This window comes from Phocoena sinus, chromosome 13 (genome assembly GCF_008692025.1).
Source record: "Phocoena sinus isolate mPhoSin1 chromosome 13, mPhoSin1.pri, whole genome shotgun sequence".
Classification (NCBI taxonomy): Eukaryota; Metazoa; Chordata; class Mammalia; order Artiodactyla; family Phocoenidae; genus Phocoena; species Phocoena sinus.
In genome coordinates, this window is record NC_045775.1 from 6,615,658 (window position 1) to 6,629,707 (window position 14,050).

At 38.8% G+C, this 14,050-nt stretch overlaps 1 protein-coding gene across 4 annotated transcripts in view; it reads left to right on the forward strand.

Moving 5' to 3' along the window:
- Window positions 1–13,288, forward strand: part of CPSF3 (cleavage and polyadenylation specific factor 3) — a 42,830-nt gene extending 29,542 nt beyond the window's left edge. For 3 of the 4 annotated variants that reach the window (XM_032653163.1, XM_032653166.1, XM_032653164.1), the window contains 6 exons: window positions 52–150; window positions 1,661–1,755; window positions 3,347–3,434; window positions 8,967–9,036; window positions 11,220–11,316; window positions 13,086–13,279. In XM_032653163.1, coding sequence (XP_032509054.1) covers window positions 52–150; window positions 1,661–1,755; window positions 3,347–3,434; window positions 8,967–9,036; window positions 11,220–11,316; window positions 13,086–13,187 — 551 coding nt within the window. In that variant the 3' untranslated portion in view covers window positions 13,188–13,279. Of the gene's footprint in view, window positions 1–51; window positions 151–1,660; window positions 1,756–3,346; window positions 3,435–8,966; window positions 9,037–11,219; window positions 11,317–13,085 lie in introns of all 4 variants that reach the window. The other variant, XM_032653162.1, reaches the window with a different exon arrangement.
- Window positions 13,289–14,050: the final 762 nt, after the last annotated feature.

The window sequence follows — 14,050 nt, forward strand, 5'->3', positions numbered from 1 at the left end:
GTGAGACTAGTGTTGTTTCCTAAAGTATATTTATTCTAATTTCCTGTCCAGATTATACTGACTTGGCCATGAGCACTGTAAAGCAGACCCAAGCCATTCCATATACTGGTCCTTTTAATTTGCTTTATTACCAGCTACAGAAATTGACAGGTGTGTATATTTATTGACATTCACTTGACTGTTTTCTAGTTTTGAGTAAGATAATTATATATCTAGGAAAGGATGTTAATTTTGGTATTTGTGTCAGAATTGCACAAATTTTCTTTGTACTTTACTTGGTCATGTTATTACCACCTTCAGGTGAAAATTTTGATTATACACTGATAAACAATTTTTAAATCTCATAATACCTCTTATTATGATCCACTTAAAATTCTAAAATTGTCAGTAGTCTTTGCTTCTTGTGTTTAAAATCTACTTTAACTACTATACCTAGAATTTATCATAATTTCTTTTCTTTGTTCAGTGAAAATAATTTTTCTGGTTCCATCAGTACAAACCCTTACAGCACGTTATATAAGAGTGCATGACCACTGGCCAAGGCCAGTAAAAAGTAAACCTATTCTGTTTTTATATTAGACCATTTTGAATTAGAGATTTTTGTGTATTAACATCGTGAGAGGTGAAGAGTTAAGTTAAAAGGTGTGGGCTCTCCCTGATAAGCAAGAACACTTCAGATCACAAAGTTATGCTTTCTGTGAATATGCTGTTTGTAATTCATACAGTGAAGTACTGCCATAAAATAAAACAGTAGAATATATCTTTTTTTACTTCAGAACCTCATGTTAGAATTATAGGTTATAACACAGGAAGTTAATAAAATACATCTGAATTAATCCTTAACTAAGAAGTTACTACTGGGAAGACCAGAAAAGCCTTGTCTTAGACAACGGAATTTCCTTGTAGAACCTTTAAATTTATGAAGACAGATGGTAGAAGTGACGTAGTTGATGAGGTTCGTGTTAAATTTTAAGATGCTAGTCACTAAATCCCTTGTACAAACACAGGTGTTTGACAGTCACCAAAGTTTGCAACTGATAAGTTGTTTAATGTCCAAGGTAAATCCTATCTAGTTATATGAATATTTATAATACATGTTGAGATCTTTTAGTTGCTATAAGCAATTAATTTAAAACTTCGCTACTTGGGCTTCCCTGGTGGCGCAGTGGTTGAGAGTACACCTGCCGATGCAGGGGACATGGGTTCGTGCCCCGGTCCGGGAAGATCCCACATGCCGCAGAGCCTGCGCGTCTGTAGCCTGTGCTCCGCAACGGGAGAGTCCACAACAGAAAGAGGCCCGCGTACCGCAAAAAAAAAAAAAACTTTGCTACTTAAAATCTGCCTATACACAAGTTATTAAATTTTTTCATTGTGTATCACCATATTTCAGCTGTCTCTATAAACAAATGAATAATCATACTCTAGAAGATTATTTTTAAAAAATTTTTATGCTGGCTTTCTCAAAAAAATTTTATTTATATACAATTTTGAAACGTTACTTTCCATTTACAGTTATCACAAAATATTGGCTGTATTCCCTGTGTTGTACAGTACGTCCTTGAGCCTGTCTTACACCCAGTAGTTTGTACCTCCCACTCCCCACCCTTATATTGCCACCCCAAAAAAAACTTATATACATCTTACAACTTCTTTTTTTCAGGTGATGTAGAAGAATTAGAAATTCAAGAAAAACCCGCTTTGAAAGTGTTCAAAAATATTACTGTAATACAGGAACCAGGAATGGTGGTATTAGAAGTAAGATCATTTACCTAAACAAGGAGGGGAAAAAAGTTTTGAGTTCACATGTAAATGTAGAGAAAATTGGGTTCTTCCCAGTCAGGAAAAAAATTGTTGGAAAATATATATGTGTATATTTTTCTTTCTAAGATCAACATTAAATATAATATAACTAAGCATTTTCTATATAGTTACAGTAGCATAGAAACTAATAATAAATTAAGACAATATTTAGTATGTGAAATGAGCAGAGGTCTCTCATCTGAGTGAGTCTTAACAGATTTTGTGGTACCACAGGTGTCTTCAGTTATATCAAAAGGTCTTAAAATTATCAAGATAAAAATATAATTCTGTTACTTTAAAGCAAACAAACTTGTCATGCAACACTTCTTAAGAGAGTGGAATTCTGAAGATTCAAATAAGCAACATTAAAATGACCCAAATCCACAAAGGCTAGAAATCATTAATTTAGGTAAATGTGGTTGCCACTGTTAGAATTTTAAATCCATACTGGTAGAATTTAGAACCCAGACACCAGATGACTTTGATGATTGACTTTAATAGATTAGCATCCGTTCAGTTTAAAGAAGGACTTTCAAAGTGAATCCTGGAACCGAATGATACAGGGAGATACTTTGTTGCTCTGCCTCAAGGTTGAATGTAAATTTCCCAGCTATGTGGTCAACTGTTCTGTCATACATATTATTTTTTAAAACAGAAAAAGATCTGTCAGCTCTGGTTCCACTGCAGTTCACTGATTTAAGTCTGAATTTGATTTATAAGGCTAAAGGTAACTGGAGAAATTATCAAGAGGAATAGTTATCTATAACATGAAGTTACATACAATAATATATAAAGTGTTATCTGAGAAAGGGGAAAAGTTGTTAGAGACATTAGTTTGGTTCTTGCTACCAAATAGTATTAGAGAATGCATTTTTTATTCCCTAGAATTAACAGATCAAAGAAGATCTTAGAGGAAGTTTTTCAAGTGACTCGTGTTGCTCATAAAAGTACTCTTTGGAGAGAGAATTAAAAGAAGGGGGTTACTCATTCCTGAAGAATTCATCTGGTCTCACCCTAACCTGGTGGACATGGAAAACTTTCTTAGAGCAGCGGGCACATGGCACAGTGTCAGGGGATCTTAGGCTTTATGTGAGAAACAAAAGTAAAACTTTAAAAATATTACTGTCTATGCTACTAAAATATAGTGACTAGGAATTTGAGTTTGAGTCACAGAACCAGCAATTAATTACTGCTTATGTTATCTTGCACTAGTTACTTTTGAGTCAGTTTACTCCTTTATGATGAAGATGTGAGAGTTAAATGAGATAATGCATATAAGACACTTGCCACAAAGGACATGCTCCGTACATTTTAGTGTTGTTTAAAAAAAAAAAATTAGAGAATTCCAGCATTACTAATTAATTTCAGTAAACAATGGGTTTACTGAAATTAATTAGTAATGCTAATCAATTTGAGAAAACAGTTGATTTCAGTGAAATGCTAGAAGCAATAATCCCACACGTATAGTCCGTGGATGGGTGGTAGTGATTGCAGTTTTGGGGGTTGGCTGGGTTGTACCTCCCTAATTCTGCCTCTTGCTTTTCAGTGGCTGGCAAACCCTTCCAATGATATGTATGCAGATACAGTAACAACCGTGATATTAGAAGTCCAGTCAAACCCGAAAATAAGGAAAGGTACAGAATTACTTCATTTTTATCACTTCTTTCATTTCTCCCATGGTTCTTTGAAATAAAAAGCAGAAAACAAGAGTCCTAAAGAACTTAAAATATCCTGATTTTTTTCATCCCTGTAACTTTTAAGATATGATACATGCATAACAATGTGTATTACTAATATTTTACCCTTTGTCCTGAGTCTTCGTTCATGCTGTAAAAACGTGGCTGCAGTTAACACAAAGATAAGAATCTCTTAGTAACAGTCCTCTTAAAAACAATTTAATTGGAAATTCCAAAATATTGCTGAATTGAGCCAGAATGTCTAATAGGAAAATATGCTGCTATATTTGTGTTGAATAAAACTTGTTGACTAGAATGCAATTTCCACATGGGACAATTTTGCAGTAACTTTCTTTCCTTTTCTAAGAAGCAATTTTCAATCAAAGACAACACCAATGAAAATATTTTTGTGTCATTTCTTTATAGTTTGGTTTTGTTTATACATAATTCAGTGTAACACATTACGGTGCACATACATGGTAGCCCTTTGTGTTCCTGTGGGAAGAAGCCACCCTTGAAGTATTCCGGGAAGCCTCACATGGCAACAGATCTCTGGTAGAATATTTTTGTTTCTTAAAATTTTTTTTATAAGTAAGCAAATAGTTCTTTGATTTCAGGAGAAAGCAAGCTTGGGTAACCACTTCATTATCCATCTGCTTGTAATTGGTCACATCTATAACATGAAACTAATAAATGCCTAGACAAATCTAAATTATTCATCTAAGTTACTGGTAAGTTTTTGAATTTGAATAATAGTCATTGTAAAATTACAATTTGGACACTATTTGATAATTTTAGTTGAATTAATTAGTGGGTAATGGATGCCCCTGTGTGCCTGTAACATAAGAGATGGAGCTGTGCATTCATACAAGCCACAGAAGAACGTCACACCGTGGATTCTCACATGATGTTCAGTCTCACAGTCTTCGCCCGGGGGTACAAGTACATTCATGCCAGAACAGTTTTAAAGGCAGTTGTCGGTTTTCTGTTATTATTTTACATTTTTCATATCTTAGTTGGTAAAAATATAAAAATGGGGGGGCTAGATGGGAAAGAGGACCTTTTACCAAGGTCATAACTAATTCATGGTGCAAAGTTAGGAGCAGCGAAGTGGGGGACAGGATTAAGTGCAGAGACCAGGAGTGAGAGATCAAGGCTGGAGCCCATGAGCCGGCCGACCTCCCCACGCTGACACCCAGCTCTCCAGGAGCACGGCCACTTCACTTCGTAGCATGGCCTTGGTCACTTGGAATCGAACGCTTCTGAACTGATTTGTGTTTTAACCTCCAAGGTTGCTTTCTGTTCATTAAATTCTGATAACTCTTTTGTAAAATGAAGTCAGATATTTATACTTTACTGTAAAATGAAATTTCTATGCAAAAATGACACTTTTCCAAGGCCAGTTAGGATGTTGTGTGGTCTTCGGGGATGTTAAGTACCTGAGCTCCTCTAAGCCCATTTCCGCACTGGGTGGCAGAAGAGGGGACCCAGCGCGTGTTGGTGTGAGATTGTCAGCTATGTTGTCAGGATGTCATCTGCTGTTCCAGCGAAGACCCCACCTAATGATTGTGCTGAAAAACCGAAAAGGTGCTGTGGTTTAACAGATAATCACCAAATATTTAATGTCCGTTGTACAGGAAGGAATACATGAGCTATCGTTGCTTGGTTTGACTTTATCTTGGGTATTTGTCTTAGCACTCTGGTCCAAAGTGAAAATACACCTTTACTCTGATCTTCACTAGTGGAACTAAAGATAATCATCCTGCTATTAGTGACCCACCTTAAACTAATTACAAAACATTTGTTCACCAAGTTAAGCCTCTGGGCATTTCGGAAGAGGTTCATTGCTGAGAAGTCAAAAGAGGCATTTTCCATGAGTGATTGTAAAAGCTAACTGGCTGCCTCATGTTGCCTGGTTTCTCCCCACTTTGTGGTGTATCGAGAGTGGGATTTTATACTCTTCTGGGTAATGAGGTGCTTCCTTATTTTCTTTTTTTTTTTTTTTCTGTACACGGGCATCTCACTGTCGTGGCCTCTCCCGTTGCGGAGCACAGGCTCCGGATGCGCAGGCTCAGCGGCCATGGCTCATGGGCCCAGCTGCTCCGTGGCATGTGGGACCTTCCCGGACCGGGGCACGAACCTGTGTCTCCTGCATCGGCAGGCGGACTCTCAACCACTGTGCCACCATGGAAGCCCCCCTTTTTTCTTTTAACAGTCATTTGACAGATGCTTACTGAGCACCTGCTATTTAGTGGGTATTATTCTAGGTGCTTAGGGTACATTCATGAACAAAGCAAACAGATGCTGGCCCTGTAGGAGCTGATGCTCTAATGAGGGCTGGGCAGCTTGATCGGGTTTGGAGTGGGCACAGGTGTGTAGGGCTTTGTCGGCCATTTTAAGGCTCTGGACTTGTAGTCGGGGTGAAATGGGTTACATTGTAGGGCTTTTTAATTACTCTGGTGTTTATTGAGAGGAGATTGTTAGGAGGGCAAGTATGAAAGCTGACAGGTTCCAGTGAGGAGCTTTTGTGGTCATGCAGGTGGGAGATAGAGGCTCAGGCCAGGGTGGAAGTGGGGGAGGTAGCAGAAAGTGGTTGGATTTTGGAGAAAGTAAAGCCAGCAGTATTTCCTGAAAGATTAAATATGGAGCGTGAGAAAGGAAACAGACAAGATGAGTTTTAAAGAGATAAGACAGTGACCCGAGGTGTGTATATGATATATCAGTATGGAAAGTTGTCCCCCGTGGGGCTAAGTTATTAAACAGGGGTTTAATTAGTAGTACTTGCTCCTTCAGAAGATGAAAAAGTATCACAAGGACTAGCACATACCCTGTCTTCAAAGTTGAGGGCGTTCATTCTGTATATTTATCATTTAAACTAATTGGCTGTATCCTATCCAAATTTGGTATTTTAACATGTTAGAGCAGAGTCAGCAGCTATGGCCCCTGAGCCAAATCCAGTCCTCCACCTGATTTTTGTAAATAAAGTTTTATTGAAACACAGCTATGGGACTTCCCTGGCAGTCCAGTGGTTAAGACTCCGTGCTTCCACCCGCAGGGGTCACAGGTTCGATCCCTGGTCAAGAAACTAAGATCCCACATGCCACATGTCATGGCCAAAATGTTTAAAAAAAAGAAAAGAAAGAAAGAAACAGCCAGGCCCATTTGTTTATATGCCATCTAATGCTGCTGTCTGAGCTACCACCACAGGGTTGAGTAGTTGCAGCAGAGACCATGTGGTCCACAAAGCTTAAGATACGATCTGGCCATGTACCGAAAAAGTTGGCCAGCTCTATTCTAGAAATAATACTCACTTCTGTGAAACACTCTGATTCTTCTTTGATAGCATTTGCTCCCTTTTTATTTCTTAGCCTGCTGACACTTTGGTCGAGATTCTGGAAATACAATTATATCTGTATCTGTGTGTGTGTTTAGCTCCAACTTCCATTTATATATAGTCCCCCTGTTCTCACTGAGGACACATGAGAAATCTTATACATTTTCAAAATGTATTCTTTTATGTCCTTATATTCCTTTACATTCTTCTGTTTCACACTGTACCTGTTTTCAGCATGTCTGTGCCCTGTTTTGACACATAGATCTAAGGGCAGATAGATGTATGTGTATGAGTGTATGACTTCACATTTAGTATAATCTCATGTATCTGAGGAGTTTGTCATAAACATTAGTAATAAATATATACACACACTTTGGGAAATTTCTTTTTTTTTGTTGTTTTTTTTTTTTGCGGTACACGGGCCTCTCACTGTTGTGGCCTCTCCCGTTGCGGAGCGCAGGCTCCGGACGCACAGGCTCAGCGGCCATGGCTCACGGGCCCAGCCGCTCCGCGGCATGTGGGATCCTCCCGGACCGGGGCACAAATCCATGTCCCCTGCATCAGCAGGCGGACTCTCAACCACTGCGCCACCAGGGAAGCCCTGGAAAATTTCTTTTAATAGACAATTTCATAGCTTAGATGTTTGCTTTTTAATAATGTGTTTTATGAGATTGTTTTTACATGTCAGCTAATTGCTTAATACTTAACAGAATTGATTATAATTAAAGTATAAAAGTTTTATTATATAGTTTTCTTGGCTGGCATTTAGTTACTTGTATATTCAGTTAAAACCGATGAATTTAAAATTAGAGTGACTATGGTCTGAACTATAGAACAATTTAGGAGAAATGCACCTTGGCTCTTTTCCACATAGAGTAGATTCATCACAGTCAACTTGAGAACATACACATTACTCCAAAAAGTAACATTGTGTATCTTTTAGCTATAATTCCCCACACTCCCCACTCTCCCCAGCTCAAGGCAACCACTAATCTACTTCTGTCTCTCTGGATTTACCTATTCTGGACATTTCATATAAATGGAATCCTACAAAAGGTAGTCTTTTGCGTCTGGTTTCTTTGACTTAGCATAATGTTTTCAAGGTTCATCCGTGTCTTTCATAAACAACCTCTCCTGGCCATGTGTTGTGTTTTTATTGACACTCTAAGGTTAAAACCTGAAACTATGACGTTTGAATTTACTAATGAACAGCCGGTGAGCTTTTCATGCCCGGGGGATTGTAAAAATATAGAATTGTGTGGCTGAATTCAACTACATAAACAACAAGCATGAAGACTTTAAAAAAAAAAAGTTAATCCATGTCATAGCATGAATCAGTACTTCATTCCTTTTTATGGCCAAATAATCTTCCATTGTGTAGATATAGCACATTTGGTTTATCCATTCATTTGATGATGAACATTTGGATTGTTTCTACTGTTTGTCTATTGTGAATAATCTTGCTGTAAACCTTCATGTACAAGTTTCTGTACAGACATGTTTTCATTTCTCTTGGGTCTATGGAGTAAAATTATTGGGTCGTATGTTAACTCGCTGTTTAACTTTTTGAGAAACTACCAGTTAATTCACTGTTTTGTTGCTGGTGATGAACTGGGAGGTGCTTAGTGATATTCCCCGGGCAATACTGAAACTTCAGATCAAGTATGGCTCATCTTCCTGAACTGTCAGATTACTTTGTTTTAGGGGAAAAGCTAAGTAATCTAACTGGCAAGTGATTTAAAATATTTTATTAAAAGTACTGTAAGTGCATTATATGTAGTAGAATTGCTAAATTTACTTAATATTTTAGATGAAACAAAAACTTCAGAGGCCTCTGAGGATGGAAGTGCTCCTAGACCTCTTGGAGTTCTAATTTCACTCACTTCTGCTCATAAATATGGAAAAGACGGAGAAGCATTGGAAATAAATTTTTAAATCATCTTAAATGCACTTGTGGTTTCTTAACAAGAACACGAAATAAAGTGATGAAAATATCAGTTTGCCTCAGCAGGTAGATGCTCTGTATACACTTGTCACTTGAAGGATTGGACAGTTAAGCACTTTGGTTTCTCAGCAGCTATATTCTAATTATTGATTCGGAAATTATTCTAAACAGGAATTTGGAAATTGAACCCTCTGTTGCTTTTTTTCCCCAGGTGCAGTACAGAAGGTTTCTAAAAAATTAGAAATGCACGTTTATAGCAAGAGGTTGGAGATCATGCTCCAGTAAGTGTTGCATATGTTACCGCTCAGCAGGGTGCCGGGGGTGGGGTCAGACAAGGTCACTTAACTGGTCTGGGTGCCTCTGTTTCTATCAGTGAAGCAGCTTGAACCACTTGCTTCTAGCTCCACACTCTAGCCAGTTCTGAGAGCCTGTGACCTGCTTGGTCAGCCACTTCCCTGTGAAATACGTTTCACTAATATAGAGCTCAGGATGCTTTTCCGTGGCTAGAGTCGCTGAATAAAGCACTGTTACCAAGGACGTGTGCTAAAATCTTAACCTAGTGTTACTGTACCTTTAAGAATTATTATACGTACTTACTTCCCTTTAAATGTGAATTCCACGTTAAGAATGTTTTTTTAAACTCTTCCCAGTAAATCTGTAAACTATGAATTACCTTTAAACTCACTTTTCTTACATGCCAAATATTAGGTCTTTCCCCTTTCCTCCAGTACTTGTTAAGCCTGATTTCAGAATGTTTTTTTCAAAATAAAATAATCATATAAAACTGTTTCTTGGGACTTCCCTGGTGGCACAGTGGTTAAGAATACGCCTGCCAATGCAGGGGACATGGGTTCGAGCCCTGGTCCGGGAAGATTCCCCTTGCCGAGGAGCAACTAAGCCCATGTGCCACAACTACTGACGCCCAGGCACCTAGAGCCCGTGCTCTTCAACAAGAGAAGCCACCGCAATGAGAAGCCCGCGCACCGCAATGAAGAGTAGCCCCTGCTCGCCGCAACTAGAGAAAGCCTGTGTGCAGCAACGAAGACCCAACGCAGCCAAAAACAAATGATAAATAAATTTATTTTTTTAAAAAACTGTTTCTTAGTGGACAACTACAACTTAAGCTTATGTATTGTACCCCAAAAAGGAAAAATAAAAAGATTGAATTTAGTTTTATAATTTCAGCATCTAGCACAGTGCCTTGAACATATAGCAGATCTCTCAAATACTTGTTGAATAAATGCTTCCATTTTTAAATTTTTTATTTTTTATTTATTTTTGGCTGCATTCGGTCTTCGTTGCAGCATGCAGGCTTCTCTTTGCGGTGGCTTCTCTTGTTGTGGAGCACGGGCTCTAGAGCACAGGCTCAGTAGTTGTGGCTCGTGGGCTCTAGAGCACAGGCTCAATAATTTTGGTGCACAGGCTTAGTTGCTCCACGGCCTATGGGATCTTCCCAGACCAGGGTTTGAACCCATGTCCCATGCATTGGCAGAAGGATTCTTTTTTTTTTTTTTGGCAGGCAGATTCTTAATCACTGCACCACCAGGGAAGTCCCAATGCTTCTGTTTTGAAATTGAAAGTTACTTAACTGGACGTTTTGAGGTGCTCTGCATGTTTGGAGATTTTTATGTTAACACTTCTGTTCTTTCCTTTCCTCAAAATTCCACACTGATAATCTTTTAAAGCAGCCATTTAGTTGCTTTTAAAAAATGAATGCTAGGCTTTAAATGGTGACTTTGCCTACAGAAGCCGTCACACATCTTCAGAAGTGTTCTTGGTGTTGTCATTTTGATTCTAAAAAGCATCCCTGTCATACAAACTAAAAAGCAGGCACCGGTGCAGGAGCGCTGATTTCCATTGCTGGTAAAAAGGCAGCGGGTTCGGGCTTCCCTGGTGGCGCAGTGGTTGGGAGTCCGCCTGCCGATGCAGGGGACACGGGTTCGTGCCCTGGTCTGGGAGGATCCCACGTGCCGCGGAGCGGCTGGGCCCGTGAGCCATGGCCACTGGGCCTGCGCGTCCGGAGCCTGTGCTCCGCAAGCGGGAGAGGCCACGGCAGTGAGAGGCCCACATACCACAAAAAAAAAAAAAAAAAAAAAAAAAGGCAGCGGGTTCTGTGTTGGTTGGTTTCCAACCCTGTGGCTATAGCAGTCCCAGGTCTGGATGAAAAGGGCTCCTTACCAAAATTAATATAGGTTAAGATAATGTATATAAAGTGCCTAGTGCAATGCCTGCTGAATGGAGCATTCTTAATGAATGATAGCTGTGTATTTCACCTGTATTATAAAATGAACAAAGTATGTGAAAATAAATAATTAAGAAGTACATCTCAGGGGTAGATACAGTCAGTATTCTACTTCAGAACTAGGGCCTATCTTCAATATTATTTCTCCCCAAATATATAAAATTGTACTTTATATATCTGTAAAGCATTTTCCACTAATACTGCATCTTTGTTTATCTTAAGGGACATATTTGGAGAAGACTGTGTTAGTGTAAAAGATGGTTCTATCCTTAGCGTCACAGTGGACGGAAAAACTGCTAACATAAACTTGGAGACACGGGTATGTAGCTGTTCATTCCTACATTTTAAGACACTTGGGAGATAAAGTGAAAGCAAAAATAATCTATTTTGCAGTTTACTTTTGCATTTTGGCATTTTCTTCCAGCTTTTTTCCTACTTTTTTTTAATATTGTGTTTACGCTATCATACGTCAGGTTTTACATCTTTTATTTCTCCGTCATAAGCGTTTTTCCATTTGCTACATAGTACACATTTCCCTTGTCTTTATTACTCCACTGTTTCACATTTTCATAATGGAAAGCCTTAATCCACCTCAGCATTTCTCTACTTTGGCATCCAGTTGATTCCAGACTTTCAGAGAAGCTGCTCTTCTGTTTGCAGCAAGATCCAAGTGGCTTTTCCAAACAATAGAACTTGAGAGCGTGAGGCCCACGCTGGCCGCACCAGCGACGTTTCACAATTACTTCACAAGCATAGTGAATTGCGTCACCTTCCTCGTGCGGTTGTTTTTGAAGTTTACCACAGTTCATCTCAACAAGTAACACGTCTGGGGTTTCTTCTATATATTCTGAGAAAACACTAGGTTTATTTTACCTCGATAGAAAAATAAGCTAAGAACATAAACAAGTAATTCACTAGAGAAGACAGAGAGAGCCAGTAAACACATGAAACAAATGTTCAGATCAGATCCACTAATACTTAAAGGAAATACAGATTGAAAGTATGAAATATCACTGTTTTGAGCTTATACTGGCACAGATTAAAAACAGTGATATGACCCAGTGATGGTGAAAGAAGAGGGAAACAGTTATTTTCCAGTGCCACATAGGACCGGGAGAAGGTTGTACGTTAGGTGGTGTGTTCTTTCTGCAGGGCGGTTTTGATCTGCATCAAAAGCCTTAAAAAAGTAAATACCTTTATCCACAATTCCACTTGCAGGATTTAACAAAGAAAATAATTAGGCAAGTGAGCAAAGATATATATATACAAGGATGTCTGTTTTAGTATTGATTAGCAAAACTGCAAGAGACCTAAATTTCCAAGAGTAGGATCTAATAAAATAACTGAATGAATAATGTGTACGGTGTGCCCTTATACACATGTATACCCTTATACATGTACCCTTATATGCTGTCTACACAGCCACTAGAAACGGTTTGTTCACGTGCAGGGTTGTCCACCTACATTATTGACTGGGGGAGTTACAAAACAGTCAATGTGCTGAATTATCCCATTTTTGTTTTGAAGAAATACACGTGTATAGCCAGAAGTCTAGAAGGTTATGCACCGAAATGTTAACAGTGATTTATCATTAGGTCATAGAATTAAGGGTATTTTTTTTCTTTCCTAAATTTTTACATGAGGGATATTTACTGTGTGATAAAAATTGTTTTAAACAGCATAGTGTTTTGTAGTTGAGGAGTAACTGGAAGATGATTAGTGAATCTAAACCAAATGTTGATTAGATGACCACATCCATTGCTTGCTAAGTAATTTGTGTCGCACAGACTAGATTCCTTGGAATATTATCTACTAGATCCAATCATGGGCTTTGAAGTAAACATAGTTCACTTGACTTTCCCTTTATTCTTTTTTTTTCCAAAGTTAATCTCTAACAAAGTCATCGTGCTCTCGGGAATGTCTCTGCATCCAGGTGCAGACCCACAGGTGTGCAGTGATTCTGGCTCTTAATAACCAAGACCCCCCACCCCTATGGGAAACGATTGTTCTTAAAGAGCATTAGTTTATCTTCCACATAATAATTCTAGACACTTCCGTTGAAAGGCATGTCTGTGCTCTCGCTTTCAGACTGTCGAATGTGAAGAAGGAAGTGAAGATGACGAGTCCCTCCGAGAAATGGTGGAACTGGCGGCCCAGAGACTATATGAGGCCCTCACGCCAGTTCACTAATAACCTTATGTCTCTGTAGATGTTAAACTTTTTTATAATGCTTGACTCTACTTCTGTTACTTAAAATAAAATACATTAATTTCTCTGGGGTAGCCTATTTACTTTTGATGCCAAATGGCCTTTATTCCAGTACCTATTTGAATACTGCTAAATTACCCACTCATTTGTCCATTATTCTAGCACTGCTAAATAAACTGCCGTTACTGATTCTGCTTCTGGGGTTGTATGCAGCTCCCACTGAAACCTTTAAGATCTGCTCATAGCAGCTGAAACAGAATGTATTATTGTCCGTTTTCAGGAAGGAAATGAGTGATGGTTTGAATTTTCATATCCATTTTCTGAATTTGAATTAATAATTACATATTACCACTTAAAGTTTTAAGCCCTTTTTCTATTTCTTCCCTCCCATTATTCTTGACAAATTCCTTAATTTATATGTCTGTAAAATTGGGACTTTTGAGATTCAATAATATTTTCTTTGTATGTCTACATTCAATTCAGAGATATTCAAAATATAATTTTTATGACTCAGGTTCAAGGGTTTGTCATGTTCGTTGAATCGTTTCCTGTATAACTTAATCATTAATCCATTTTCTTCCAAGTACGAGCAGTTCAGACTTGCAAGTAACTGGACACAGGATTGTCAGGTGCCGGGTGCTGGGGGAGCAGGTCGACTGCCCGGGGCGGCTTTGGCCTCTACTTCAGTGCAGGGTCTGGCTGCTCCCTCAGCAGAGGGGGTGGGAACAAGCACGGGAAGGGGCAGCTAAAGAGCTGTTAGCCTCACTGTCAAGCTAAAGCCATCCGTCAGCCACAGTCACTAATTTGCACTGACATTGCTTAGTCCTTCCCTGTGCTTTGGTGAA